Here is a 27,131-nt window from a genome sequence, read left to right on the forward strand (position 1 = left end):
AAATAGATGGGGCACGTCCTCACCTACATCCGCCACTGAACAACATCCGACATGGTGTAAAAGAAACCATAACAACAGAGAATGCATGAAAGCCCTTAGTTCAAAAAAAAAAAAACAGAGAATGCATGTCACTAGTTATTTGATTTTAATATTGTTGATTTCTTTCCCAAGATATTGTTGATTTTTGAATATTGTTCAAAGTTAAATTGATGGCCTAATGGTGGTGGTTACTTAATATCTATTACCTATATACAAAAACACGTTTTCATCAAATTAGCTTATGTGTGTATCAGCATCTCTTTCCTTTTTTGATAATGTTCTGTATATGTAGAAGAAATTATGGCAAAAATTATCATTACTCTATTATGTGCAAAATATACATTTAAAACAAATCAAAAGTTTTTATATTTTAAATGAAATGATATTTTTAATCAATAATTTTTTGACCTCTCAACAATGTAATTTCATTCTTAAATTGCTATTAAGAGCATCTCCAATGTAAAACTCCATTTTTTCCTCCAAAATGGAGTAAAAGTGAAAATGAAGTAAAATTGCTCCAACCCTATTCCATTTCTCACTCCATAATGGAGTGATGAACAAACAAAAAATAAATTACTCCATTTATGGAGTAAATTTCATTATGGAGTGAGATATGAACTTGGGTTGAAGTATTCCTTATTCCATATTCACTTTTATTCCATTTTAGAGGAAAAAATGGAGTAGAGATGGAGATGCCCTAAGCAAGATAATTAACTAATCAGATTTTAAAATTTGAAAACTTTAAATCTCTAGCTGAGAAACCGCGTGATAATTAAGGGTCATTCCTTAATGGTATTACTCAAAAACATTTTGAAATAGAAACAACATCTGCATTACATTAAATTACATTGCATATTCGTCGTGTAGTCGCATAAGGAAATTTCTTGACAAATCTTCTTACCTTCGTCTACGCGTTTTACTTTCACTATATAAACCTTATTTTGTTCCATGCTGATTACATCTATTCTTCTTCATCACCAAACATCACAACATGGTTCGTTGCCGTAACAGCCTCGTAGCCATATTCAACTTCTTTGTCTTCCTCTTATCCATTCCCATTCTCTTCAGCGGGATCTGGCTCAGCCTTCATGGCAGTACGCAGTGCGAGAGGTTTCTCGACATGCCCATGATCGCTCTCGGCGCTGTCCTCATGGTTGTCGCCATCGCAGGAGTCGTGGGATCTTGCTGCAGAGTTACGTGGCTCCTATGGTTTTACCTTTGCGCGATGTTCTTGTTGTTCGTCATCGTCGTTTGTTTCACCATATTCGCCTTTCTCGTCACTAATAAAGGCTCTGGTGAAACTATCCCCGGAAAGGCTTATAAGGAGTATAGACTCGGTGACTACTCTGAGTGGTTGCAGAAGCGTATGAACGACAATCATCATTGGAAAAGCATCAGAAGCTGTCTTTACGATGACAAGTTCTGTAATCGCTTGGAGCTCTTCTCTGATATATATCGTAATGCTTCTGCATTCTCCAAGAAGGATCTCAATTCTCTTGAGGTAACCATTTTTGAAAATTCAATAACGCTAATCTGATTAGAAAGGTTCGATCATTTCAGAGATATGTAAAGAACTTGTACTTTTTAGGGTTTTACTCTGACGATCCTTTTTTCTTCGTCATGAATCATCTTTTCATTATACTATTCTCTAATTTTTTTGTTCATTCACAAAGTGTTTATTGATCATTGGTTACAATGAATCTAAACTTTTTAATAATAATAATTGATTGAATTTGACTGGTTCTCTTAACAGTCTTGAGGTAATAATTATGAGTTGTTTTAGGCCAATTTGACTAGAATCTGAATCAGTGGTTAAAAAGATTTTATCCTTTTAGGGATTTTCAACTTAATATTTTAAAATTCTAATTAGTGGATTTCAATCCTCTTTTCCCAATCTCTTGAGCTAGAAAAGAATATCTAAAAATCTAAAACAAATCACAATGGCTTCCCCTTATTAGAATGTATATGAATCTTGATTTTAATAGTATTGATATTATTATGATTGTTTTTATTTATTTGCTTTTGTTGTGTTTACAGTCTGGTTGCTGCAAGCCTTCTAATGACTGTAACTTCACCTACGTAAGCCCAACAACTTGGAACAAAACATCAGGACCATATAAGAACCCAGATTGCAATACTTGGGACAACGATAAGGAGAAGCTCTGCTACGATTGCCAAGCATGCAAGGCCGGTTTTATAGACAACCTCAAGACCTCATGGAAAGTAGTTGCTATTGTCAACATCATCTTCATTGTAGCCCTCATGATTGTCTATGCTATGGCATGTTGCGCCGCCAGAAACAACTAAGAAAGACAAAAATACCTATGCGTCGTTCTAAAGACTGGGAGTTTGATTTTTCTTTTTATTAGAGTAAAAATCTTTCAAATAATTCTAGAATCAGAAGAAATAAAATATTCTTGAATCAGTTTAGTTGTTGATGTTTTGGATTTCTTCAGTTGATTTATGTTTGGACAGAAGGGGATTCTCTAAATCTTTATTACAGTTTGTTGTGTTTGAAGATTCTTCGATATGAATCTTAATTTACTTCTGAGTTGTTTTTATTGTCTCTCTGTTCTTTATTCGTCATGGCATCTTTTGCTTTACCCCAGAGTACAATGTAAAGTCCCATTATCACACACAATCCTCCGATTAAGCTAAAAAGGATGAAAAAAAAATATAATGATGATGTTTATTGACTGTAGTAAACTTATATTAAGGAAAAATTATTATTTACCTTCCGGTGAAAATCTCTTCTTGGAGGAACAGAGAAGCCAAGATTGTGACAATGACTGTACAGAGTGGGTTAAACATTGAAGAGAACAAAGGGCCTCTTTTGGATATAACCCAAGCTTGGACGGTAAAAGAAAGCGCTGACGCTACAACTTATGAGAGTGATGAGTTCATGAGAGAAATGAATAAAATGGTTGTTACACCAAACTCGTTAACTGTACAAAATGTGATTTACACGTATATATAGATAACCTAAACCGGACTAAACCATCTTAAATATATATACAATCAAACCAATCTAAACCGGCTGATACCCCCCCTCAAGATGGAGGTGTGTACAAATCCAGAACTCCCATCTTGGAAATGAGATCTCTGAAAAGCGCAGGGTATAATGCCTTTGTCAGAACATCTGCAAGTTGGTTATGTGTTCTAACATGCATTGTTTTGATCATTCCTGCATCAATACGCTCCCTGATCGTGTAGCAATCAAGCTCAACATACTTGGTTCGCTCATGATAGACAGAGTTATTGGCAATGTAAAGAGAGGCTGTGTTATCCCCATAAAGATGTGCAGGCATAGATATAGGTAGTAAGAGATCAGCCATGATTCGTATTACCCACTCTATCTCGCAAGATGCATCAGCCAATGCACGAAACTCTGCTTCTGCTGTGCTTCTCGACACAGTCCTCTGCTTCTTCGATCTCCAAGAGACTAGAGAATCTCCCAAAAACATCATGTAACCAGTGATAGACTTCCGTGAATCAAGACACGCACCCCAATCAGCATCAGCAAAACCACAGAGATCAAAGCTTCCATCAGCTGCATAGAAAATCCCTTGACCAACCGTGCCTTTAAGATAACGCAATAGTTTGTGAGCTGCCTGTAAATGAGCTTCGCGTGGGAATGAAGAGTACTGACAGAGCTTTGTCAAAGTGTAAGTGATGTCAGGACGCGTAATAGCCAAGTACATGAGTCTGCCCATCAATTTTCTATAAACCTTCGGCTCCGGTATCAACTCTCCCATCTCATGAATCACTTTCGATCCATCCTTAGGTATTATCGTTTCCTTGGAGAGCTTCACAGTTGGATCCAATGGAATAGTAGAAGGCTTGCATCCAAGGAAACCTGCATCATCCAACAACTCGAGAGTATACTTTCGCTGGCAAACAGAGATACCTTTTGAAGACCGAGCTATCTCCAACCCTAGAAAATACTTCGCATGACCAAGATTCCTCAATTTGAAATGAGACTCTAGTTCTGTAACAAACATCTTCACAGCATCATCATTGTTACTTGCGACAAGTATATCATCAACATATACTAAGACTGCAACATACTTCCCTCCAGTGTTCTTCACAAACAAAGTATGATCATGATGAGACTTCTTGAACCCCATGTTCAACAAAGTTCGAGACAGCTTCAAATACCATTGTCGTGATGCCTGTTTAAGTCCATAAAGGGACTTGTGAAGACGACAGACAGAGTTAGGCGGACAAGACACACCTGTTATCTCTTCATAACCAGGAGGAAGCTTCATGTAAATCTCCTCATCAAGATCACCATTCAAAAATGCATTTGATATATCCAACTGTGTAAGAGACCACTTAATCTTAGCTGCAATGTCTATAAGAATGCGCACAGTGGATAGTTTTGCAACAGGAGAGAAATTTTCTTGGTAATCCACTCCTTCTTCCTGTGTATAACCCTGCCCAACACAGCGACTTTTATATCTCTCCACAGTGCCATCTGGATTATATTTCACCTTGTTAATCCATTTGCACCCAATCGCTGTCTTACCAGGAGGTAAAGAACAGATACTCCAAGTCTTTGTTCTCTCTTGTGATCCTATTTCCTCTCGCATAGCATCACGCCACAACTGATCAAGCAAAGCCTCTTTATACTTATGCGGTTCTTTTATTTTGGTAATGGCATTGATGAAAGCTTGAAAAGGAGAAGATAATGAGGAATAAGAAACAAAGTTGGCTATAGGGTAAGGTGTAGATTGATCAGGAGAGAGATTATAACAATGAAAGTCCTGCAAATTTGCGGGTTGTTTCTTGTTTCGAACAGGTCGAGTTCCAGAAGGAGGAGAACCCGAGGATGATGCCACATCAGGATTGTGATGTGTATCAGAAGATGTTTGTTCAGGGAACAAATCATCAGATTTAGCAGGAGAATGAAAATGAGGAAAGAAGGTTTTGACTTCATCACGAAGGGTTGATGAAGCAAATGGGAAAATATCCTCATGAAACATGACATGCCTTGAAATAGAAACAGAATGTGTCTCTATATCTAATAGTTTGTAACCTTTATAACCTGAGGGGTAACCTAGAAAAACACACGCCCGAGCTCTAGGATCAAACTTAGTCCTATGTTTAGTAGAGGTGCTCGCATAACACAGGCATCCAAAGGTTTTCAAAGCTTCATACTCAGGTTGTTTACGGGTTAATCTTTCAAAAGGAGTAACATCTCCTATAACAGGGGAAGGTAATCTATTTATCAAGAACACTGCAGTTAACACACAATCACCCCAAAATTTTAAAGGAACATGAGACTGAAATAGCAATGCACGAGCAACATTTAAGATGTGTTGATGCTTTCTTTCTACCACAGAATTTTGTTCAGGAGTTTCAGGACATGAATGATATGATATGATTCCACGAGCAGCATAAAATTCAGTGAATTTTAGTTCATTTGCATTATCTGATCTAACCGCTTTCACCTTTGTGTTATACTGGTTTTCAACCATTTTGATAAAATCAGGAAAGATATTTATGACATCAGATTTAGCATGCATTAAGAAAACCCATGTTGCTCGACTATAGTCATCTACAATGGTCAGAAAATATTTTGAATCATCTATGGTAGGTTCAGCAAAGGGACCCCAAGTATCAATGTGAAGCAGTTCAAAAGCATTTTTACACATATTCTGTCTAATCGGAAATGGTTTATGCTTTTGTTTAGCTAAATGGCAAACATGACAATGGTCAGTATGAATTTTATTTGCTTTTGAAATTGCTAATACATCAGATAATAGATCAACTTTAGACTGAGCAGGATGACCTAGACGTTTGTGCCAAGTTTGAGAATCTACAACAATGGAAACAGACGACATACCTTTGAAAGACAAAGACTTATGCGTATTATTATGAACATCCAACAGATACAAATTCCCAACTTGACTACCTTGACCAATCATCAATGCCTGAGTAAGTTCCTGAATGAAACAATCATTTGCAGTAAAGGAAACTTCAGTATTCAATGTCTTTGTTAAAACACTCACACTCAAGAGATTGAATTTGAAATCCGGAATGTACAGAACATCAAACAAGATTATAGAATCAGTCAAACGAATGCATCCTATACCCTTTATAGTAACAGTATAACCATTGGGAAGGGTTACGTAAGTGTGATCTAAAGGTTTATAATCCGTGAAAAGGGTCCTATCATGACTAACGTGGTGTGTGGCTCCTGAGTCTATAATCCAAGCTCTAAGAGACACATCTGTTTCTTTAGCAGTGGAAGAAACAAGCATGTCATGTTAAGAATGATTGTATAGAGAAATGAATTTACCAGAAAGGCTGCCTGTTATCTGAGAAATCACATGAGCACTGATCGATGAAGAGGTGTTTGCTGTTTCAGTTGTGGAAGTGACACTATGCGATTGAAGTTGGGAACTCAAGTAAGAGATCATTGACTGAATCTGATCCTTCGACATTTGATCTCCAGAAACTTCATCAAACTTGTCCTTCTCAGTGGTAAACGACGGCTGTGACACAATCATGTTGGCAGAAGCAACAGGAGATGGTTTCCTTCCTCTGAAACCAGGTGGATAACCGTGCTTCTTGTAACACTTGTCAACAGTGTGACCAAGCCGAGAGCAGTGTGAACACTTAACCTTGTGGTAACCTCCTTGAGCTAGCAAGATTTGATTGGGATCTGAAACCATCGAGTCCTGAACCTGAAAAGCTGCTGGAGGTGGATTCTGGCGTTGATTAGAACCAACAATCCTTTGGCTTTCATCTTGATCCAGCATGTTATATATCTCAGGTAAGCTTGGACGAGGTTTCAAGTTGAGGATTTGACCACGTATGTTCGCAAAGTTCTCATTCAAACCCATGAGAAACTGAATGATTCTGCTAGTCTCTGCCTCTTCAAGAAGTTCTTTCACATGATCACAATTGCATCTACGGGCAGTGGTGATTCGCGTGTTGGAGAGCTGTTCCCAAAGAGTCTTCTTCTTTGTATAATACGCAGAAAGATCCATGTTCCCTTGCTTCAGTGTTGCAATGGACTGCTCTAGCTGATACTTTCGAGGGAGATTGCTCACTCTGAACCTCGAATACAAGTCGTTCCACATCTCAACAGCATCCTCATAATACAAAATACTATCATAGATCTCCCTATTGACAGTATTAAGTAACCAAGATTTGACCATGCTATTGCATCGACTCCAAATCTTGAAAAGAGAATCACTCACATCTGGTCTAACCAACGATCCGTCCACAAAGCCAATCTTGTTCTTAGCATCTAAACTCATCCGCATCGCAATGTACCAGTTATTGTAATTCGTTCCATCAAGAGTTTGATTCGCAATAACTAGTCCTGGATGATCTGCTGAATGCAAGAAGTAAGGACTATGAGTGTCGATCGAAGTTATACCAGAATGTGTCGATCCTTGAGTAGTGCGGTTAACCAGAACAGTCGGAGGCGGATTAACATCAGCATCAAGATCGTCGTTGCCATTGACAGAGCTTCGCGATCGAGTCCTCAATGCTGGTGTCTCCGAGTCTGATACCGTGTTGCGTGTCCTCATCTTTCTTCCTTGTTTCACCATGACGAAGATCGAATCTGAGCGCGATGAGAAGCTCGAATCGAGAAGAAAATCACCGATAACGATGAATCGTGATTCGAAAAATCAACCGAAGCTCAGATATAGCTAGATCCGTGACGAAATCGAAGATCAGAGAGGAGAATCAGAGAGAAACGAGCAAAAGAAATGCTCTGATACCATATGAGAGTGATGAGTTCATGAGAGAAATGAATAAAATGGTTGTTACACCAAACTCGTTAACTGTACAAAATGTGATTTACAGGTATATATAGATAACCTAAACCGGACTAAACCATCTTAAATATATATACAATCAAACCAATCTAAACCGGCTGATACAACTCCCTAACAATCGCATTTTACAACTAGAGCTGATCAGTTTATGTTAATATTATGATTAATAGACTGCTGAAAGTGAAAGAAAATATAACTGGAGAATGTTTTATGTACGTACAGCGTAGAGACATGTAGCAAACTCGGAAAAAGAATGGAGAATCCAAGCGTTTGGGTCTTTCTCAAGGAAGAAAGTGACGACTGCACATTGTATCGTTCCCAACAAACACATCCATGCAGATAAAGAGAGGTGATCTGGGTAGTAGGCAGAGATTGGAACCTAGGGTGTTGTTGAAACAAAGTTCACTTTCTTGTGAAGCAAGAAACATTACCAAGGACAAAAGTAATGATCTTACCGAAGTTTACCTGAAGTGTAAGCCAAAAAGACCAGCAAAGATTGCTAGAGAACAAGAACAAACAACCAATCAGCCACATGTTCTGGTCCTTAACATCTCCTAGCAACGATTTCGCTATGGAGAAATCAGATTCTGAGTTGAGAATCTTTGGTCCACGAAGCAGAGTCATGGAGATCGCTCCTAGTACACATAAGACCGTCCCTGCTATCTTCGCTAAGCCTCTGATATTCTTAATATTCACCTTCTCGTATCTAAAGATCAGCAGTAATAGTTACAATTAAATGAATCTTGTTTTCCAAAAAAAAAAAAATTCATATAAAAAGAGATGTACAAATGTAGTTTATGTATACCCGGCTGCGGTCATGAGGGTGTGGAGGTCATGGATTAGGCTGATCACAGTGTTGCATGTACCTGTAATGGCCGGTGAGACGCGTCCTTTCCGACGTCGGTGCTCCAGGTGGTGGCGACGATGCGGGTTTGGGCCTTGAGATAGGGAGAACCGTTGTTTGTCGGGAATGGGTTGTTGGGTAATGGGCTTGGGCCTAATTTGTCTGGTTTCCTTTCATGGGCCTTGGATTTGGGCCTTCAGGTGTTTGTAAGGTTTCGATGGGCTTCGGCCTTTTTCAATAAATAAAAAACTACTTAGACGGAAAAAAAAAAGTAGTTTATGTATACCCGACTAGAAATGAAATTAGGAAGGTGACAGCAGGGTTGATGTTACCGAATTTTTTACTCTCTAGGACACATTATGACTTATGAATTACACATACAGACACTTGATGCTGGAGAGGCACTTTATTGATGTGCATTGTCCTTCTTGCCCTCAAATAAGATCCAACTACACAATCTCTCTCTTCTCATTCTAACTAGAAAGTAGAAACTAACCGATTACTTTACTTCCACAAAAACTAATTAGGCAATAAAAATAAGTAATTCAAAAACTATTTCTTATTTTTTTGAAAAGTCACATATTCCCTATATTCTCTCTCCAATACCTATTTTGGATCTCAGATTTACTTTCTCAAATTTTCTAACCCTAATTTTCCCAAAACTCTCTCCTCCTTCATAATTTGTCGAAGAAAACAAAGAACCCAGAATTATCAGGCTGGTTTTGATTATGTGATTTCCTCTCCACGTCTTTATTCATCTTTCTCCACTTTCCGATAATTCTCATCTACCTTTTTACTCTCTTTAGTGAACGATGACGAAATCTAAGCCAAAGAAGAAAGGCAAGACTACTGAAGAACTAACCCCATCGCAAACCTATATCGGAGTCGAGAAAGCATGGCAAAATTGAAGAAGCTCAATTGTCAACCTTAGAGATTTTGTGGACGGGAGAGATGACGGAGCTCCGGTGTGGAGAAGGTGACATGACAGCGAGCAGGTCCGAGCTCCGTTGTGGAGAGGAAGACGGGAAATCGAGCAGGTCCGAGCTCCGGTGTGGAGAGGACGCGATGACGAGCAGGTCCGAGCTCCATTGATTATTTTGTTCATTGTTTGGTTGTTGTAGTCACTTTTGTGAGTCTTAAAATAAAGTGTGTATGATTACTCAGTTTATTGAGAATTCAAATTGAATGATGTATTCACTAAAACATCAAAAAGGTAATGTTGTTCTATAATTGTTGCATTGATCTGTGTTAACAATTAGTTTATTTGCATGGGTTCTTTTGTTCTGTTTCTGTTACTGGGTTCTTAAGCCAAGCTTAAAAAACATGTTTTTATGTGGTTGATAGCATACTTATACTGAAATCCATCTAATATCTTAAAAACTGTAAAAACAATTTGTTGCATAAATATGTGTTTGAACTTTTTCTTTATAATCTTTATTACAATGTTACGAGCCTTTCAAGTTCTTTATCCCTTTTATTAAAAAAATTAGTCCAAAATCATCCATCCACAAATGTTTTTTTCTTAAACATATCTTGTCCACACAAATCATGTATGTGTTTAATATGAAAGTATCATGATCTATTCTGTACTCTTAATAATTAAGTTAATATGAAATCACTTTTCTCTAATCAACACTAAATCATGTCCACTTTTTTTTGTAAATATTTACTATGTCCATATCCACATCTTTTTTTTCTATAGATGCAATATTTATAATATTGTCCATATTTTATTTGTCCACAAACATTTAATCCACAATTTGTATTTGTTCAAAAATATACTAATATGGATCTTAAAATGTAGAGAACAAAAATATATAATTTATGATATCAAATTATTTATTTATATACTCTAATATGTTCAAATAATCACATAAAGAAATAAAGGGGATAAATAAAGTAGTACTAGAAAAGTTTAAATAACTCTAACCATACGATCTAGTTGCACTCCTCAGACCAACGATTCAGAAAACGCCAAACCTCTCTTCCATGTCCCAGTTAAGCCAGCGAGGGGTATATATGTCCAGCAGTTGCCACCTGTGTGGAGAAAGTGCCTCTCCAGCGTAAAGTGTCATATTGTGAAAGTAAAGATACAAATGTGTCTCATTAGGTAATGCACTCCTCCCCATGGCACTTCCCATCGACGATGAAGCTAAGTAAAGACCTTCAAAATACAGATTCTGATTGATTGTAATGCTGCAACAACAACATAAAAAGAGTCCAAGATTCATCAAATTAGAGGTCTTAAGAAATAAAACACTAAATACACTTACCCTATAAGCGAGACCATGAATATTAACGAAAAGCTCTTTAGATCCAAAGAAGATATCCTCGATTTTCGCCTAAAATCCAAAAACATATACACATACGAATTAGCAAGAATTAGTTACAAATTCATATCCGGATATAGAGATAGATATGTGAGTTGTAAAACCTTGAGAAGTAGAGAAATGGGAAGATGGAAATGGTGGCCAAGGCTTGCCTATAGAGGATAAAAACTCGAGGGCTTGTTCCATGAACCAAAGTAGCTCTCGAAGAAAGAGTCACTCCTGCGTAACATAGTTGCAGCCCAATCATCGCCATCACCGGCTTATACTCCTCTACCTTCCCCATCTCCCCTCTCTCTCTTTAGATGTTTATGTCATGAAGTATACACTACTAGGACGATCTTGCTAATTATATAACTATAATCATCCAATAATAGACTAGATGCTAAGAGAATATTATTATGCCAAAAGGATTCGTTCGACAATACGTACTTCTTTGTCTAGTGAAAAGATCTTAGACGAGAGACTAAACCAGTTCAGATAGTTTCTCGTGTATTAACTCGTGTTAAAATCGAACTTGTACATAAGTTTACAATCGAACTTTGGTTCGATCTTTTGTTTTGGTAAAAATTGGTTCAATTTGTTTCTGGTTTCTAAGTTTTTGTCACCGCAACAATGTGTTATATGGTTTTCTTGGTTTAAATGTTTTTTTTTGTAAAAGGGCTTCTTGGTTTAAATGTTAAATAATGTGTTTTATGATTATTTTCAAGTACATACAGTTGTGATCGTCCAAAAAAATAACATTTACACATTGAATCTTAAATAATTTTCCGAGGTTAAACTAAGTCTTAGTACAAGAGATCCGATCATCTTAACATGACAGCTTTTCCTGAGGTACTCTTAGGATAGTGCAGACGAGTGAGTCCATGGGTTATCACTAATTTCTTGTTTTTGTTTGATCAATTGTTATAGTCTTGCTTGCCAAAGTGCAGGCGCTTATTTAGATCTGTCTAATAACAATATCTGCTTCCACGAATCTAAAAATGAATTAAATTAATATTTAAGTACAATATTTATCGTGGAAGATATATAACTTCCAACTGGCCATTCTTTAATTATATTTTCACAAACCTTCGTTTTGTCAAATTTGGTGAAATTGCTTAAGAACAACACTAATATCACTTCAATCTGGTCTACGACCTTATATAACTCTAAAATTTTGTTTTTCCTAATTAACTTGAAACTGCGAGAAAAATATTGTAAAGCTGATACTTTAATTTTTGTTTATTAAATATTATATAGTATAAATATAGATTTTTGAATTTCAACAATTCAACCTGATATGAAATTCGATACATTGCTATTAGACTATGTTTAAGAGATGCAGACAATTTTTTAAACTAATATAATGATTACATGTATTACTAACAACCTCTCTAATAGATAGAATAGAATAAATGTTCGACCAAAAAAAAGATAGACTAAATGAAGCCCCAACCTTCTCCAGTCCATGGGATAATCATATTAAAATACACAGCATGTGAAAAGGGGACTTATGAGGTCTGAAGCCTTGATCACTAACAAAAGTTTGCACATGGGAGCAATCAGTCAACTAGGCCCATAATAATATTTGCAGGTCATATATATGCATGGTATGATTATTCCATTGAAGCTATATACGGCATGTTTCATAACCGTCTCAAAATTGTTACATTACCATAAAATTACCATATGTCTAACGGTCTCATAAATCTCTGATGACTTGGGCAAACGACCCCAAGTCAACCTTTTGTTAGCTTTCCTTAACGAGAGAAGATTCGTAAATGAAGACATCCCACACCTTCAAGTCAACCTTTTGTTAGCTTCCCTTAACGAGAGAAGAGTCGTAAAGACATCCCACACCTTCAAGGTCCTGCTCTAAAAACTTGTTTTTAACATGCTCTACGACCATTGTAAACATTCATGTATCAGTTCACCAGTTTACATATATAACTTATGATTACATGTATTTTTTTCTTTCTTTTTTGGTCAAATGATTACATGTATATAATGGCATCATTTTGTTACTTAAAATGTATAGCTTCATAGTGAAGTCTTAATTAAGCTTTTTGACCTTTCAAACTTCACCTATAAACAACTAATTTAAGTAATCAGGGAGGGAGAGTTTTTACTTGTCCTCGGAAGCGTACGGCAGAAGCCCCTGCTAATATTCCCTTGATTTAAGGGGACATTAAAAGGAGATTATATTTGTTGATTCTAGATTATACCCAAAGCATTATCCAACTATATATTAAAAGAGAAACAGTTATATTAAAAGAAATGTTCGAATACAAAAACAATCTTATTTAGTGAGCTAAGAGTGAACAGAACTGAATGGTCCGTCAGTCCCTGGTGGACAAGGGTCCCTCCATGTGTGCACATGCGCTTGCGGTGGACGCGTGCGTGCAAGAACGTTGCCCCTCCCCCAGTGGCCAAGCTAAGGGAATATGTTAGGAGGGTCAATTCATAATCAACATATATGGGTTAATTAACTAAGTTTTTTTTTTGAAAAAAGGCTTTTAATTAACTAAATTTTGCACTATTTTCCCAAGTTTTCAAAGAAATACACATGTAACTGACCCGCATGCTCCAAGCTGGCTCCACCACTGCCCCCCCCCCCCCCCCCCCCCTTCACCTTGACAACGTCGTTTCAGTGTGTGTGTTTTTTCTGTAACGCCAGTGTGTTTTTATTTTGAATATGTATGTCTGTGCATCCGGATGTTAAGTTAAAGGATACAAAGCAATTTCTCGTATATATTTGCCTGTACGATAATATTTAAATCAAATAAAATCAGATTAGATTAGATGGTGACGACATGAGATGGTGGGCGTGTAGAGTTCGGAGAATGATTGTGGAAAGGTTCCCGTAAATTACGGAGGTCCATTGGATAAGAAATTCTCGCGTACACGATCCACGTTCGATGTATTTTGTTGGAGAAAACTTATAATTTGATATTATAAGAAAATGGTATATTACTGCAAATTTTATGAATGTACATCCATCAATATCAATATCATTCATGTGTAACGTTGTACAGCGTCTATCAAATCATTTTTTTCGTGTTCTAGATGGAATTGCCCAAATAATAAAACGATTTAGTTATATATACCTTTATATTATTATTGCTTTTTTCTCTTTTCGACCAGGCTTTCCCAAAGTTTGCGGGTCGCCACGTTTCACCACTAAAACCATTGATGTTCTTTGTTGTATGTTTATAAGAAGTTGTAGCAAGCACAGATAATGTGGTGATGTTAATATATATACGTTTATATTTGATACATAGTAAGTGAATTGATCACTATTTCAAGAAAATATGAAGAAGTGATTCACCGTATAACACGGCCTGGTGCAGTTGCAGCATAAAGTTTTCAATTTTTCCTTTTTATTTATGCAGAGATTATTAATCTATAATACATAAATTATTTAATCACTATAATAATACGTCAAAATCACCAAAACAATACAATTCTTTTTAGAATAAGTTACAATTTTTTTTTGAAAAAGGGCTAAGTTACAATAGTTTCAGCTATAAATTCACTATAAGCTCGTTAATTAACTAGTTAAAGAATAGAAATACATTTAATTCATGGATAATATTTTTGAACTTTAATATGGATAATATTATTAGTCTTGTAACATTATATATTTGTTTGCGCATTTTATTTGTTATGATGGACGGATCTTAATAATTTATAAATAAAAGAGTTAACCGACGTAAGTGTATATATATAAACATGGATGGATGCCTCAATCTACAACATTGGATAACTACTACAAATTTCTGTTTGTCCACTATATATTAGCCACTTTTTCTTATTAATAAACTTAACACCGATGATAACCACGAGGTTTGGTGGTCTGGTAGATGATTCTGGTGAATTAAGCGACTCGGATTTTTCATTACGCTTTATCTCGTGACCACGCAGATATGATATCATACTTTTAAATATCCGAAGTGTAAATCTATGCGTGAACTGTAACACATTTTTAGAAATTAGTCAGAACATCCATTTAGAGATTATTTAGCCCTTTTCATGAACCTAGATACCTCAAAATTAAAAGACAACATTGACGATGTCAAAAAAACTTTATCATTAACCAAAAAATATCGGCATTAACAAAGATTAATTTTTTTTTGAAACAGCATAAACATATATCATCACAAATTTTCGGCGGAAACAAATAATAATCGACAAAAGTTTCCTAAATTATAGGGTAATACAAAAGGGTACGTGGGGCCATACACAGCATGTGCATGCATGTGCTTCTCTATCTCCAATTGCCCCCACCATTTTCCCTCTCCTTTTGAAACAAATAAAATGGTCCATCTTCTCCTTTCTTCCTTACCTCTCTCTCTCTCTCTCTCTCTCCCTCTCGTCAATTTCAAGAACTCGTGAGGTGACCGCAGATATCCTCTAACTAATCTTTGAAACTCAACCAAAAGAAGAAGAACAAAAATTCTACAAAAAAGGTATTTGTTCATGTCTCTTTCTATTTTGATAAGGAACCCTAAACGGAATATATCATGTGATTATGATTTGATGTATATTACATGTCTCCCTTTGATGCATACTTTGACCTATAAAGGCAACATGGATGAATTACTTTCTTATAATTTGTTTATTTTTTGAAAAGAATTATTCAGAATTTTGAGTATTAATTAATTTTACTTGATTAGGATTTAAGATGCAACCCACGAGCTCAATGAAGGAAGAATTCCTAAAGAAATGGCAAATGGGCCTTCAGATATACCGTCCTTTGATAGACAACACCAGTGTCTCCGAGAGAAGGAAAGCGATAAAGCTCTCTGCAGACGTTGCAATGGCATCTCTAAGGAAAGGAACAACTTGTTGGAGCCGAGCCCTAATCCAGAAAACCGCCACCGAGGACAATTTCCTCGTACGTCAGATGCTCTCTGGTATAAAAGCGGAAACGTTAATCAACAAGAAGTTGCCTAAGGTTATGTGTCACAGAAAGATAGTGAGAAGAAGCAAGATGATCTTGAGGAGGAGGCAATCTAGATCAGCAATCGAAGAGGTCGCAGCAAAAGCTAGGAAGCTCATCAAGAAAAAGACTCAAGGATTAAGAAACGTTGTCCCCGGTGGAGAGTTTATGAGCAATGACGTCTTGCTTATACAAGAAACCTTAGATTACATTGTCTCGCTTCAGACACAAGTGAATGTCATGAGGAGTATTGTTGATGCTGCTGAGGCCGGAAGTGAACGGTAAATGTTTTTGTTTGTTTTTGTGGAGATAATTTGTGAAAGCATGTTACTGATCGGATGAGATCATTGCTGGTTGATAGGACCGCGTATTATTTGGGGAAACTGAAATTTGCGATCGAGGATGGATAGAATTTTATAGTAAGTCGTATTGTACAAAACAGAATTTATACACGCTTATGTGAATTTTTCTATTTACTTAATGGCGATTTTAATTGAAACATTTTGCTAGCATGCTTTTTATTGTTTGTGTATAGTTATGGTTGTCGTTCGATTGCATTTAATTTACTGATATCATTTTGATATATTTTTATGCTTCAATTGCTTTTCTTGGAAATATTATAGACATAAGATTCAAACCACGATTTTAAAGCAAAAAAAATTGATCAGATTTTAACTTACTAGAGGAAATGGTATTAGCTCATATGAGTTGTCACTATAAGAGTAAATTTGACTTGTTATGAAAGGTTATGTTTCAGCTTTCAAAAAGGATAGTAGCACGGGACAAACAATAATTTCAATTTCAACCTGTGAAAGAATCAGTTATTTGGCTTTTATATACATACTCCATGTTCCATCAATCAGCCTCAATTAATAGGGAAGAAATGACAACGAGAAAATCCAAAAAACATACATAGTTTTTCATATATATGTGTATGCATTTGATTCTCAATTAAATCTTCAATTTAACTTTGCTTGGTTCGGATTCCTTATGTGCTCAAATCTTTTCAGCTAGAGTGTAGCTAACATTTTCACTATAGAGTATTGGACGAAAATTAAATAAAAATATTTGGATGTCCATATCATATTACCCTTGCATATTTTAAGAAACATGTGTATTTCTTGTTAGGCCCAGCAGCCCAGTTAGTCACTGAGTGGATTCTTATGTATTCTGTTTAACAGTTGGACTCTTGTTAACCAGTCTAACTGAAAATGTCCATACACACGCACATAGAAAACGAGGACATGTAGTCTTCTCCTTTTACCGTCTTGTGGAGAGACGTGGAGCAGTGAGTTCTGATCTATGTGATATACATAATATATTTTCAACTAGTTACTGGCAATGGCATATGGTCCTATTTGAAAATATATTGTGGCTCATGTGTGTAAATGTTTGAGACGATAGACCCACTCGAGAAGTAAATGAAAGAAACAAGACTCACTTTCACAAAATAAATGCATCTCACTAAAACTGAAAAGAGGCTATAGTATATATCTTCTTTTTTTTACACTATAGTATATATAACTATATAATATATGTTCACTTATTCTTCTTCTTTTCAATTCAAAATTGAGCTGAATTTATTCGCACATAACCCAATGTTATTAACGTTATAAAACTAGTATATGTTGTCACGCAATAAAGACCAAGTGACTAGTGGGCATGTAAGCCAACAGCTTCCATGGCTATTATTAATTCACCAATTAATGCAAAACTTATTCATTCAACATTAAAACATGTATACGTATATCATACACGCCCACATTTAATATAGAACGGATCACAAGAATCAAAATGTCACTCTTTTGTCGTATGACGAATTGCCTCACTTCAATGCAACTGTCTTACCACCACACCAAATTCTTATCTAATGCTCTATAAGAAAGAAAAATCCAAATAAACAAAGAGAAGATTATTCCTTCAAAATTCTTAGAATTATCGTTTGTATCTCAAGTGAAACGTATATGATTAATTGGTTATAGTTGTTTTTAATTAGACAGAAAATATATTAGTAACTGTTCTGCTGAACAGATTTTGTTGCTGTTGGCTAAGCTAGTATGATTTTTTAACCTAACAAGATATTTAGTTGTTGCTGACTATATAGTCATAGAGAGACTTTTATACGGTTTCTTCAACAAACATTCAAATGGTTTAAAATCTTTGGCAATTTTATTTTCCGTCTCTAATTGACTAATACAATCATTTCATTACATTTAATTGTGTCGTTTTCTGGTTAGATGGGAAGCTTTAATCGACAATTAATTGTTTTGGGCCAAATAATTAAGAACTGAAAAAGATTTGCAAAAACATGACGCACCAAAATGTTTAACAATCTATGCCTACCAATATTTATATTTCAACACACGTTTCTACAATGATTCATCTGTTTTTGAACTTATGGGGACTAACACAAAATAACAATTGAAAAAGAAATTTAAATATGGAAAAAGAAGAAAAAGAAAAAAAGATATAGAAACTAGACATTAGCAGCAGAAGAAGAATGAACAACCCTGTTTTGTCTCCCTGCAAGCCAAAGCATAGTCCTCCTAGCAAAAGATGGTGTTTTCACCTCCAAAGATGATGCATTTTCGACCTTTTGATTATCTTCCTCACAACCATTCTCGCTTTTCGCATTCTCTTTCGGGTTATCAAACCCGAAAGAGAATGCTCTTCCCGAATACAAAGAAACCAATGAACTATCTTCTTTTCCTTGAATCTTACCCTGTCTCTCCTTCTTACCCCTTAGCCAAGTTTTTGATACCGAAAAGCTCTCTCTTTCTACTACGCTCTTCTCGGTCGCTTCTTCCATGATCCTCATCGAGCCGCTCCCATTAAACTTCACTCTCCCACTAGAATCAAACCCGCATTCGGACATGGCGGTCCTGTGGCCGGGCAAGCGAGGGTTCTTGCTTGATACTTTCTTGGTTGAAACATGAACCTCAAGAGCGGTTTCTTCATCCATAATATACTCATATGATCCCATTGAAAAACATCTCCTTTCAACTATAATGCTGCTAGTACCAATGTCATTGTTGATATTACTTCCTTCTCCAACATCCGTGTTCCTAAATTTCCCTAGCTTAACCGCAAAGGGAACAACCTTTTCGACCGAACCACCCAGTTCACCATCTTGGTACTGATCTTTACGACCCGAATCCACACGGGTCGATCCAAGATCATTGCCCAGATGAGAACTGGATCGTGAATGAGCATTAGGTTGCACATCATCAGCATCCCTCGCAGCCACACAAGCTGCACCATCTCTATCTCCAACAATCTCTCTCGAGCTATGATCACTCGCCGACTCAAGAACGAGGAGGAAAGAGGGACGAGGGTCTTGTCGAGGAGAGAGGTCGGAGAGGAGACTCGATCTGCACAAGGGACAAGTAGAGTGAGAGAGAAGCCACGTGTCGATACAATCCATGTGAAAGGCGTGGCTGCATTTAGGCAAAAGCCTGAGCTTGTCCTCTGTTTCGAACTCAGAGAGACAGACCGCGCAATCGAAAGGGTAGTTCTTAAGACCGATGATGGATTTGTAGTGGAAGACAGGTAACGTGTCGATGAAGGATTGGTCGACTCCTGAGTCGTGGAGGTGGAAAAGCTGCTGAAGCTGGCCTTGAAGTGCAGTGACGTTGTCGAAGTAATCTTCTCTGTCTCTTCTACGCGGTGTGAGGAGGAATCTGACTAAGAGATGAAGGAGACCTGAGAGGAAGAAGATGATAGAGAGGATGATGATTATCAGGAGAATGCTCGGATTGATCTTGTTTATGTCGGAGTTTGTGTTTGGTCGGATGGTTAATGGTGGTGGTCGGGGAAGTGATGAAGGAGAGAGGAGGTTCTGAGTTGTTTTGATTTCTGAGAAAACCCAATTCATATTTTCCCGAGAAAACTTCATGGGTTTGCAAGAAAGAGGAGACTTGAGGGGAAAGAGTCAAGCTTTGTTGGTTTCAGACATGGAAGCTCTCAGAGAGAGATGTTCTGTTTCTTTTTTCTTATGAGATTTGTTTTGTAAGGGGAAAAGAGATAGAGAGAGTTATGAATAAGAGAATTACAGGTTGGACCATTGATGATGACAGGAGAGAAAATTTTCACTTAAGATTTTTTTTTAACAGTTACACCAAGAAGAGTGGTGCCTCTTGAATCTCCAGATTTTCCGAGACTGTAATTAATTGATTATAAACCTTCAGACATGCAAAGTCAATCAAGATTAGTTTAAAAGAAGAAACGAATCAGAGGTAATGAAGCAAATTAATTAAATGAGTTTCCATGAATAATATATTTGTGATCTCGCCAAATCCCATGCATCCCCATTTAAATCAACAAGACAAAGAACACCACCACTAACTTCACGGGTATTTTCAAATACATAAAGTAACAGTTCATTACTTGTCTTCGTATACAATTTTTTTTTGAGCAACAAATTAAATAAATAAATAATAGTATCATGAATATAACATGACTCCTATTTTTTAGCTAGACAACCAAATCCCAAACTATTATTCCCATTTCAAGATTGAACTTTACTTATATATTTATGCAGTATTTTAATTTGTATTAACAAAAGAAAACATTTTATATCTTGCATTATTGTTTGTAAAATAGTTTTATAAAATATTGGAAAAATGGAAAGTTCAGGAACGGAAACATAGGGCAAGAGGACACGGAAGCGAGAAGCAGAGAGCAACTCTGTTTATCGAGATTTAGTGGGGTCCAACTTATTAAGTCAAACCAGAAGAAAACACTTTCCTTTTCCTTTTGTTCATTTCTTAAAACTGTTTATACTAGTAGTATATTTTAATTTTACACAAAAACCTATTTCAATTTGTTTACACGAATCTCTCAAAAGGCTGTTCTAGTTACTAGACGTCTACAAATAGTGGTATTATCTTTTTGGGGCAGTGGGTTAACTTTTAACTCTGCTGACAAGGAGACTGGTCAGGGACGAAACAAGAGATCAGCATTATGAGAAGGTTCGATGCCTTTATGTTATGACTCGAGGTGAAATTTTTGTCCTATCTTATGCACTTTAACCAGTAGTAAACATATTTCCCCCAAAAAGTTCAAAAGAAAATACTATTCTTATTGTAATCAACTAATCATATTACTTTCATTGTCTACATTGACTTTTTATTTTCTTTCGGATTCACCTGCTTCCATTGACCAATAAAACCGAGTTAGTGACATAACAACTACATGAAATGTTTTAATTATTCACATGTCAAATTTATCATAAACATAATTAAATTTTAGTGAAACATGATAATGTACTCCTTCAGCCCTTCCTAATGTACGCATTCATGTATTTTTAGAAACTTATAATACTACTTCATAACAAACAATTTTTAAATATAAACTAAATTTTACATACTTAAATTGATTTTGTAGAACAACAAAGAATCGATTGTTTGCAAAATACCTAACCTATAAGAATTACAGAGACTTATAAGTCACTTTTATGTTGGCTCTCATCTGTGTGACGCTTTTTTCTTACTAGGCAGGTTTGCAAGATCCAACACGTTGACTTTAAGTTATTTTGTAAGCGTCTCTACTTCTTCCTATAAATAAATGAATTACTAGTTCGATAAATATAATCATGATCCTGTAGTGATGCAACTCCTCTATCGACATATATATTTTGCATATTGTTTTTCTTCCTTTTTTCTCTAAATGGACCGAGGCAAGCCACATGATATCTGATACTGTATTCATGTATACTAATCTAAGGACTACCAGTCTACCAAGTACCAACAAGGCAACACAAACTCAAAAGAAACTCATCCATACAAAACATGATGGTTAATTTTTTTATACAGGAAACATGTACAGAAAGAAAACCAAGAAATGAATTTAAATCAAAGGTTACATAATTTTTTTGAGTGACAACGTTCAGCCAAATACATAAAAAACTGGTAGACTTCATATACAAGAGAGTGGAGGAAAATGTAGATCAGTTAGTTCAGCATCTTTCCAATGATACTATTACTGTGAAAATAGTGGCAAAGAGTTCAGGGTTGGGATCAATGGGACAATGAACTTTCAAGTTAAATCTCCCACGATCTTGTAACCACTAATTTGTCATTACGTGCTTTTAAATGCATTTAATAATTTCGACCTAAATTTGAATTCATGAGTTCAGTCTATCGTTGAAATTTTCTCCATTCAACTTTTCTCACGAAACAATATTAAAATGTGTCACGATACACGTATTGGAGATATATTTAATAAGAAATTGAACCTTATAAACAGGAAAAGAATCCCCATGTGCATGTGCTATATTATACATTTATTGCTTTGCCAATTAATTTAAGACCCTTGCTTAACTGTCCATCTTTATAAAATCTGTAAAATAGAGATGGCAAATATCATAAAGAAAAACCCTCAGGAAAGTACTTTGACATATCAAAGTATCATTGAAATGAAGACTTCGCATTATGTTTAGAACTCGAACACCACTGTACATCTACGTACACATTCACCTAGGTCAAACCTCAAGAAGGTTTTCTCCACTGCAACTCACTTAACCGGTTTTATGCACATAACATCATCTTAACTCGCCACTGATCAATTTTTAGCGACTAGCTTACATAAAATTTTAAACAAAAGCGTTAGTGTTTTCATGGATTACGCAGTATCGAAGTCACCTCAGAAGTAAAGAAAATCTACAATAATAAATATTTCTAATCTCGAAATTTTCAATTCTACGGTTCGCTGATTCAAATATTTTTCTTACAATTCTACGGTTCGCTGATTCAAATCATTTTTTGGTGTGGGTGTTAAAGGTATCCAAGATTAGCTCCTAGTGGGCTCCAGAGTGCAGTTCGTGTATATGCCTATTAACAAGTTGATTATTAATCTCGGCCAATTATTTCTATTAATCTCGGCCCATCGTTAGCGAATGTTTTTTCAATATATATTTTATTCACTTCTGATTAAAGCCCGATTTAAACAAACTTTTATAATTCAATATAATACAATAAATCATAAAATATATAAGATACGATATTTTGTTTTAGTAATGATCATATAATATTTTCCCACAAATATTTAACTAATATATTTCGTAATGAACAATGAGATTTTTTTTTCTTTGATTTTTCTAAATTGAAAAAAAAAAAATCTGAAATCGGACATTTCATCTTATGTAATTTCAATGTCTACGGATATTCTCATCCGACTTCTGGTACAATTTTCATCATATGCAATTTTCGTAGTTCAAAAGAAAAATTATGCATTAAAAAGAACATAAAGAAGAAAAAAAATTTGTTTTGTAGTTTGAATTTCATATATGATCCAAATATTTGTGCATATATCAAAAGCTCACCAAGTACAAATATTAACAAATCAAAATGTTGACCCACAAGATAAACAAATTCATCTATTCTGTTTGAACAATATTTCAGCAATCTTGGTAGTTCCAAAAAAAATTTACCGGATTATTAAATCAAATATTTTATATTATATTTTATTTTATATTTTTTATATTTAGTTTATATTTTTATTAGTTTATGCATATTTTTATGTAAAATTATTAAATAATATTTTTTGGAATATCTTTTTTGAAATGTCATATTTATTTTCATGTTATTGTATCATTTTACATAATATTTAAGTATAAAATAAAAACATTCAAAATGAAAAAGATCATTTCATAAATTAAAAGTTCAATTCCAAAATGGAGTAATTGGTAGAATTACTCCATAAAATAGAGTAACTTTAGTCTTTACTTTATTTTGAAGTTAGATATGGAGTTGAGTTGGAAAAAATTTACTCCAAAATAAAGTTTGGAGTCAAAAATAGAGTAGAGTTGAAGATGTTTTTAATAAACATGTTTTTTTTTTAACATTAATAAACATGTTAACAACTTGGATGTGTTATGCATACCTCCTAATCGTCTATCTTTAAAATCATGTTATGCAAACTATAAATATAGGGAAAATATGCAATCTTATTTTTTGTATGAACCTCGGGGATTTTATTAGTACTTTGAATACAATTACAAATCTCTAATGGCAATACAATACTTATTACGGTTTTCTAGATCCGAGCATTATTTTCCTTGAGAACTCCATCGACATTTAGGCCCTGAAATACAAACACACAATCTCATCATTAAAATCCCGTATACAAATTATTCTAATGTAACATAAAATATGTATTAGGTTGTCGAATAATTACGGCGTATAATCAATGTTAATGATCCCAGCGACAGGATTAGCGATCTGAGAAAAAGCTTCAAAGGAGAGATCGATAGTAGAAGCACAGCCAGCGGGACAATGGTCAACGATTTTAACTGTCACAGTTTTACCGGTACAGGGATGAGGCACGGGGTTACGAGGTCCGGTGCATGTCACATGGAACATTTTGCCACAAACTCGACCATTGTCCCATAATGTATCACTCGCTGCAGCTATCATCACTCCTTCTGGCGTATCTTTGTAACATGCCGATGCTATCAAAACACATAATTAAACAACATAGATCGTTATAAAGTATTAGCAGTTCGCTTTAGTTAGATATCAAAAGGTACATATAAGTAAAAAATAAGAGGAACATATATAAAGTTTGTTTTTTCTATGTTCTTATAATATGGGTTACAATCAACTAATACGTACTGTACACAAAACAGTGTAAAAATAATATTCTTACGAGTGTAAGTTGTGTAGAAAGTTCCGATTCCAGAAGTTGCATATGCAATAGAAAAGAGAGAAACAATAACGACAGAGGATACCAAAATACATTTACCCATGGCTCGTTTTTTCTTCTTATTTTCTTAAGCAAAAAAGATATTTAAGATTGTTTTTATATTTGATATGCGGAATACCTATTTGTATGTGTTATGTTATTTGTAACCACTTTATATAAGTGTTATGTTATATGTTAAATCTCCTGATAAGCATGCATTAATTATAATATCTTACCATATAGAATTTTTGACTACTCTATATTTTGGTCAAAGTCAAATTGACTTCTCTATTTTGTTTATCTTGACTACTCCCACTTTTGCTTTCGTGTCGATTCCCAATTGACAGACATTAAGAGCAAAAAAAGAAAGACATGAAGAACTGTTTATCCTCTGTGTTGAGAGGTATAGACATATATTTCCATGTCAATTCGATCGAACCAAATTCGGAGTAAACCGAACGGTTTTGTTAGACGAAGAATGGAGAGAAGCCATCATTTGACAGCCCAAATAAACTGCAACCTCTGCAGATTAGAATCCGAATGCTAATGGGCCGAACGGCAATATATGAGACATTATTCTAAACCAAGCTCAACCGTAGATAACCGGATTCAAATCGCAAAGGGAAATGTCTAAAAAAAGCTAGGAGATAATATAAAAAAAGCTGCAAAGTAACAATGTTAAAAGGTGGTGGCTTGGTATGGTGACATAGAGAAAGCCTGTTACCGAGGAAGCTGCCATTGTCGGCCTGTCTCTATCTCTTCCTACTCGGTCTTACCACATAGGAGAGTTCAGAGATAATAATAATAACTGGAACAAAATCATATTTTTTTCTTTTAATTCGTAATATCTGTCATATGGCTGGTTAACTTATTTTATAATTGGGACCAAAATAATTTATTCTTTTAAATCCGTATTATTTATCATAAGGCTAATTTGCACTTTTTAATCCTTAAATTTAAATATGGTCAGTTCGTTTGTTTTATGTCTGATCTAGTTTTTTTTTTTCGGAAAACATTATGTATTATACGTATGATAAGCTTTGGTAAGGACCGCAAGGTAATCTATTTTCTGATATTGCTTCCAAACGTTTCTATGCTATTTCTTTATTAACGTATTTAATCTCAAAAAATTAATCAATCATGAAAAATAAATTAAATATTAAATATATACGTAAAAATATCACGAATAATTCCTCAAGATATTTCACAAAGAACACTTCTATTTGCATCACAAACTAAAAAAAGTAATAATAAACGGCTTTGCTTCATTGTACCCAAAATATACGGTACGACCTTTAACTTGCAAGCTACAACCTTTTGTGTTTCTGCAATTATGCTGCACCATTTTGTAACGTAAATTCTAATTTAAAAAAAAAAAACATATTTTCAAAGAAATTAAAAAAGACACTTTCCTAGCGAAGTCACAGGGAGAGAAGAGAACTAGTTAAAATGTCCGAATATTCCCTCATATCCATAATTAATTAATTACAAATAATGAATAAAATAATACAATACAAACACCCCTTGTATTGTTGTTTGTATCCACAGTTTTCGATCCGAATCACAAACTTCATCAATATGGAATCCTTCTGATCGTAATAACCCTTCTCCTTATTTATCTTTCAAACAGAGTTTTCATTATTTAAGAGATTCAAAAACAAAAACAAAAATAAAAAAGAGAAGATTTTTATCTCCGTCCGATGTCGATACCTATTCCTTACGATGACCCACTCACCACCACCGGCGAACAAACGCCGTATCCGGCGCCACCGAAGGGCGGCAACACGACGAATCTTCCAACGAAGATCCTCTCCAAAATCCTCGTGGGTTTCATCATGATCCCCGTAGCTTTAACCGCCCTGCTCTTCATCCTCATGTCTCTCGGCTTCTCTGTCTTCTTCTTCGCTCTCTACTGGTTTCTCCACCGTAACTACCGCCGCCGCCGCCACCTCCGTCACGAATCCTCAGACGGGTTGTCTCCCAGATGCGTGAAGAGCCTTCCGCAGTTCAAGTTCTGCGAGCCGACAAAGTACGGAAGCGAGTGCGTGGTGTGTATCGATGGGTTCAGACAAGGGCAGTGGTGTCGGAGGTTGCCTGGATGCGGGCATGTGTTTCATAGGAAGTGTGTGGACTTTTGGTTGGTGAAAGTTGGGACTTGTCCGATTTGTAGGGATAGGGTTTAAGATTGGAAAGACCGAAAGAGGCAAAGAAAGGTGAGAATTTTTTGATGGGTGAAGTAGTTTCTCTAGTAGTAGATTTGTTGTTTAAAGTTTGTTGGTTTACTTTAGTTTATTACGATGATGTTAAAACAAATTTGGTTTTCATCAATAATCAATCATGTACAGTTTATTTATTTATTACAGAGCTCAACAAATTGAAAGCTTGTTCCTTTCTTTCAACTGTTTTGATTTTGAGCCAATATTGAGTGATGAATTGGCTATCCAACTAGTTTCAAGATTGGATCCGAAGAATTTGAATATCATGCCTATTGTTAAGCTCAATCGGGTCAAGTTACA

General features: G+C 35.4%; 6 protein-coding genes across 8 annotated transcripts; 3 read left to right on the top strand and 3 right to left on the bottom strand.

Annotated features, from left to right (window-relative positions):
- The first annotated feature begins 983 nt into the window (after window positions 1–983).
- On the top strand, window positions 984–2,561 carry LOC103852681 (tetraspanin-9). The gene is made up of 2 exons (XM_009129581.3): window positions 984–1,540; window positions 2,077–2,561. Exons 1-2 carry the CDS (start codon window positions 1,031–1,033, stop codon window positions 2,344–2,346), a joined length of 780 nt encoding a protein of 259 aa, XP_009127829.1. The 5' UTR covers window positions 984–1,030; the 3' UTR covers window positions 2,347–2,561.
- LOC103852671 (WAT1-related protein At4g30420) lies at window positions 2,444–14,978 on the bottom strand. Its single transcript, XM_033292818.1, has 8 exons — window positions 11,117–14,978; window positions 10,956–11,024; window positions 10,802–10,878; window positions 8,969–9,029; window positions 8,304–8,544; window positions 8,055–8,217; window positions 2,774–2,921; window positions 2,444–2,693 (listed from the first exon to the last, which is right to left on the bottom strand). The coding sequence occupies exons 1-8, from the start codon at window positions 11,293–11,295 to the stop codon at window positions 2,576–2,578; spliced, it is 1,056 nt and encodes a 351-aa protein (XP_033148709.1). The 5' UTR covers window positions 11,296–14,978; the 3' UTR covers window positions 2,444–2,575.
- Window positions 14,979–15,276: 298 nt separating this feature from the next.
- LOC103852691 (transcription factor IBH1-like 1) lies at window positions 15,277–16,518 on the top strand. 2 transcript variants are annotated; one of them, XM_033292785.1, is made up of 3 exons: window positions 15,285–15,458; window positions 15,667–16,214; window positions 16,295–16,518. In XM_033292785.1, the coding sequence occupies exons 2-3, from the start codon at window positions 15,676–15,678 to the stop codon at window positions 16,341–16,343; spliced, it is 588 nt and encodes a 195-aa protein (XP_033148676.1). In that variant the 5' UTR covers window positions 15,285–15,458; window positions 15,667–15,675; the 3' UTR covers window positions 16,344–16,518. The 2 variants fall into 2 exon arrangements, with proteins under 2 accessions (XP_033148679.1, XP_033148676.1); XM_033292788.1 differs by having other exon boundaries at window positions 15,277–15,460; window positions 15,668–16,490.
- Window positions 16,519–18,213: 1,695 nt separating this feature from the next.
- LOC103852700 (RING-H2 finger protein ATL13) lies at window positions 18,214–21,310 on the bottom strand. The gene has a single exon (XM_009129599.3). It carries the CDS (start codon window positions 19,826–19,828, stop codon window positions 18,410–18,412), a length of 1,419 nt encoding a protein of 472 aa, XP_009127847.1. The 5' UTR covers window positions 19,829–21,310; the 3' UTR covers window positions 18,214–18,409.
- Window positions 21,311–23,858: 2,548 nt separating this feature from the next.
- EXPLB2 (putative EG45-like domain containing protein 1) lies at window positions 23,859–24,767 on the bottom strand. 2 transcript variants are annotated; one of them, XM_009129612.3, is made up of 3 exons: window positions 24,580–24,767; window positions 24,109–24,382; window positions 23,859–24,015 (listed from the first exon to the last, which is right to left on the bottom strand). In XM_009129612.3, exons 1-3 carry the CDS (start codon window positions 24,677–24,679, stop codon window positions 24,009–24,011), a joined length of 381 nt encoding a protein of 126 aa, XP_009127860.1. In that variant the 5' UTR covers window positions 24,680–24,767; the 3' UTR covers window positions 23,859–24,008. The 2 variants fall into 2 exon arrangements, with proteins under 2 accessions (XP_009127860.1, NP_001288929.1); NM_001302000.1 differs by lacking the exon at window positions 23,859–24,015 and having other exon boundaries at window positions 24,105–24,382; window positions 24,580–24,679.
- A 236-nt stretch (window positions 24,768–25,003) lies between these two features.
- Window positions 25,004–27,009, top strand: LOC103852719 (RING-H2 finger protein ATL14). Its single transcript, XM_009129621.3, has one exon. The coding sequence runs from the start codon at window positions 26,316–26,318 to the stop codon at window positions 26,796–26,798; it is 483 nt and encodes a 160-aa protein (XP_009127869.2). The 5' UTR covers window positions 25,004–26,315; the 3' UTR covers window positions 26,799–27,009.
- The last annotated feature ends 122 nt before the right edge of the window (window positions 27,010–27,131 follow it).

Source organism: Brassica rapa, chromosome A01 (genome assembly GCF_000309985.2).
Source record: "Brassica rapa cultivar Chiifu-401-42 chromosome A01, CAAS_Brap_v3.01, whole genome shotgun sequence".
NCBI classification, from domain to species: domain Eukaryota; kingdom Viridiplantae; phylum Streptophyta; class Magnoliopsida; order Brassicales; family Brassicaceae; genus Brassica; species Brassica rapa.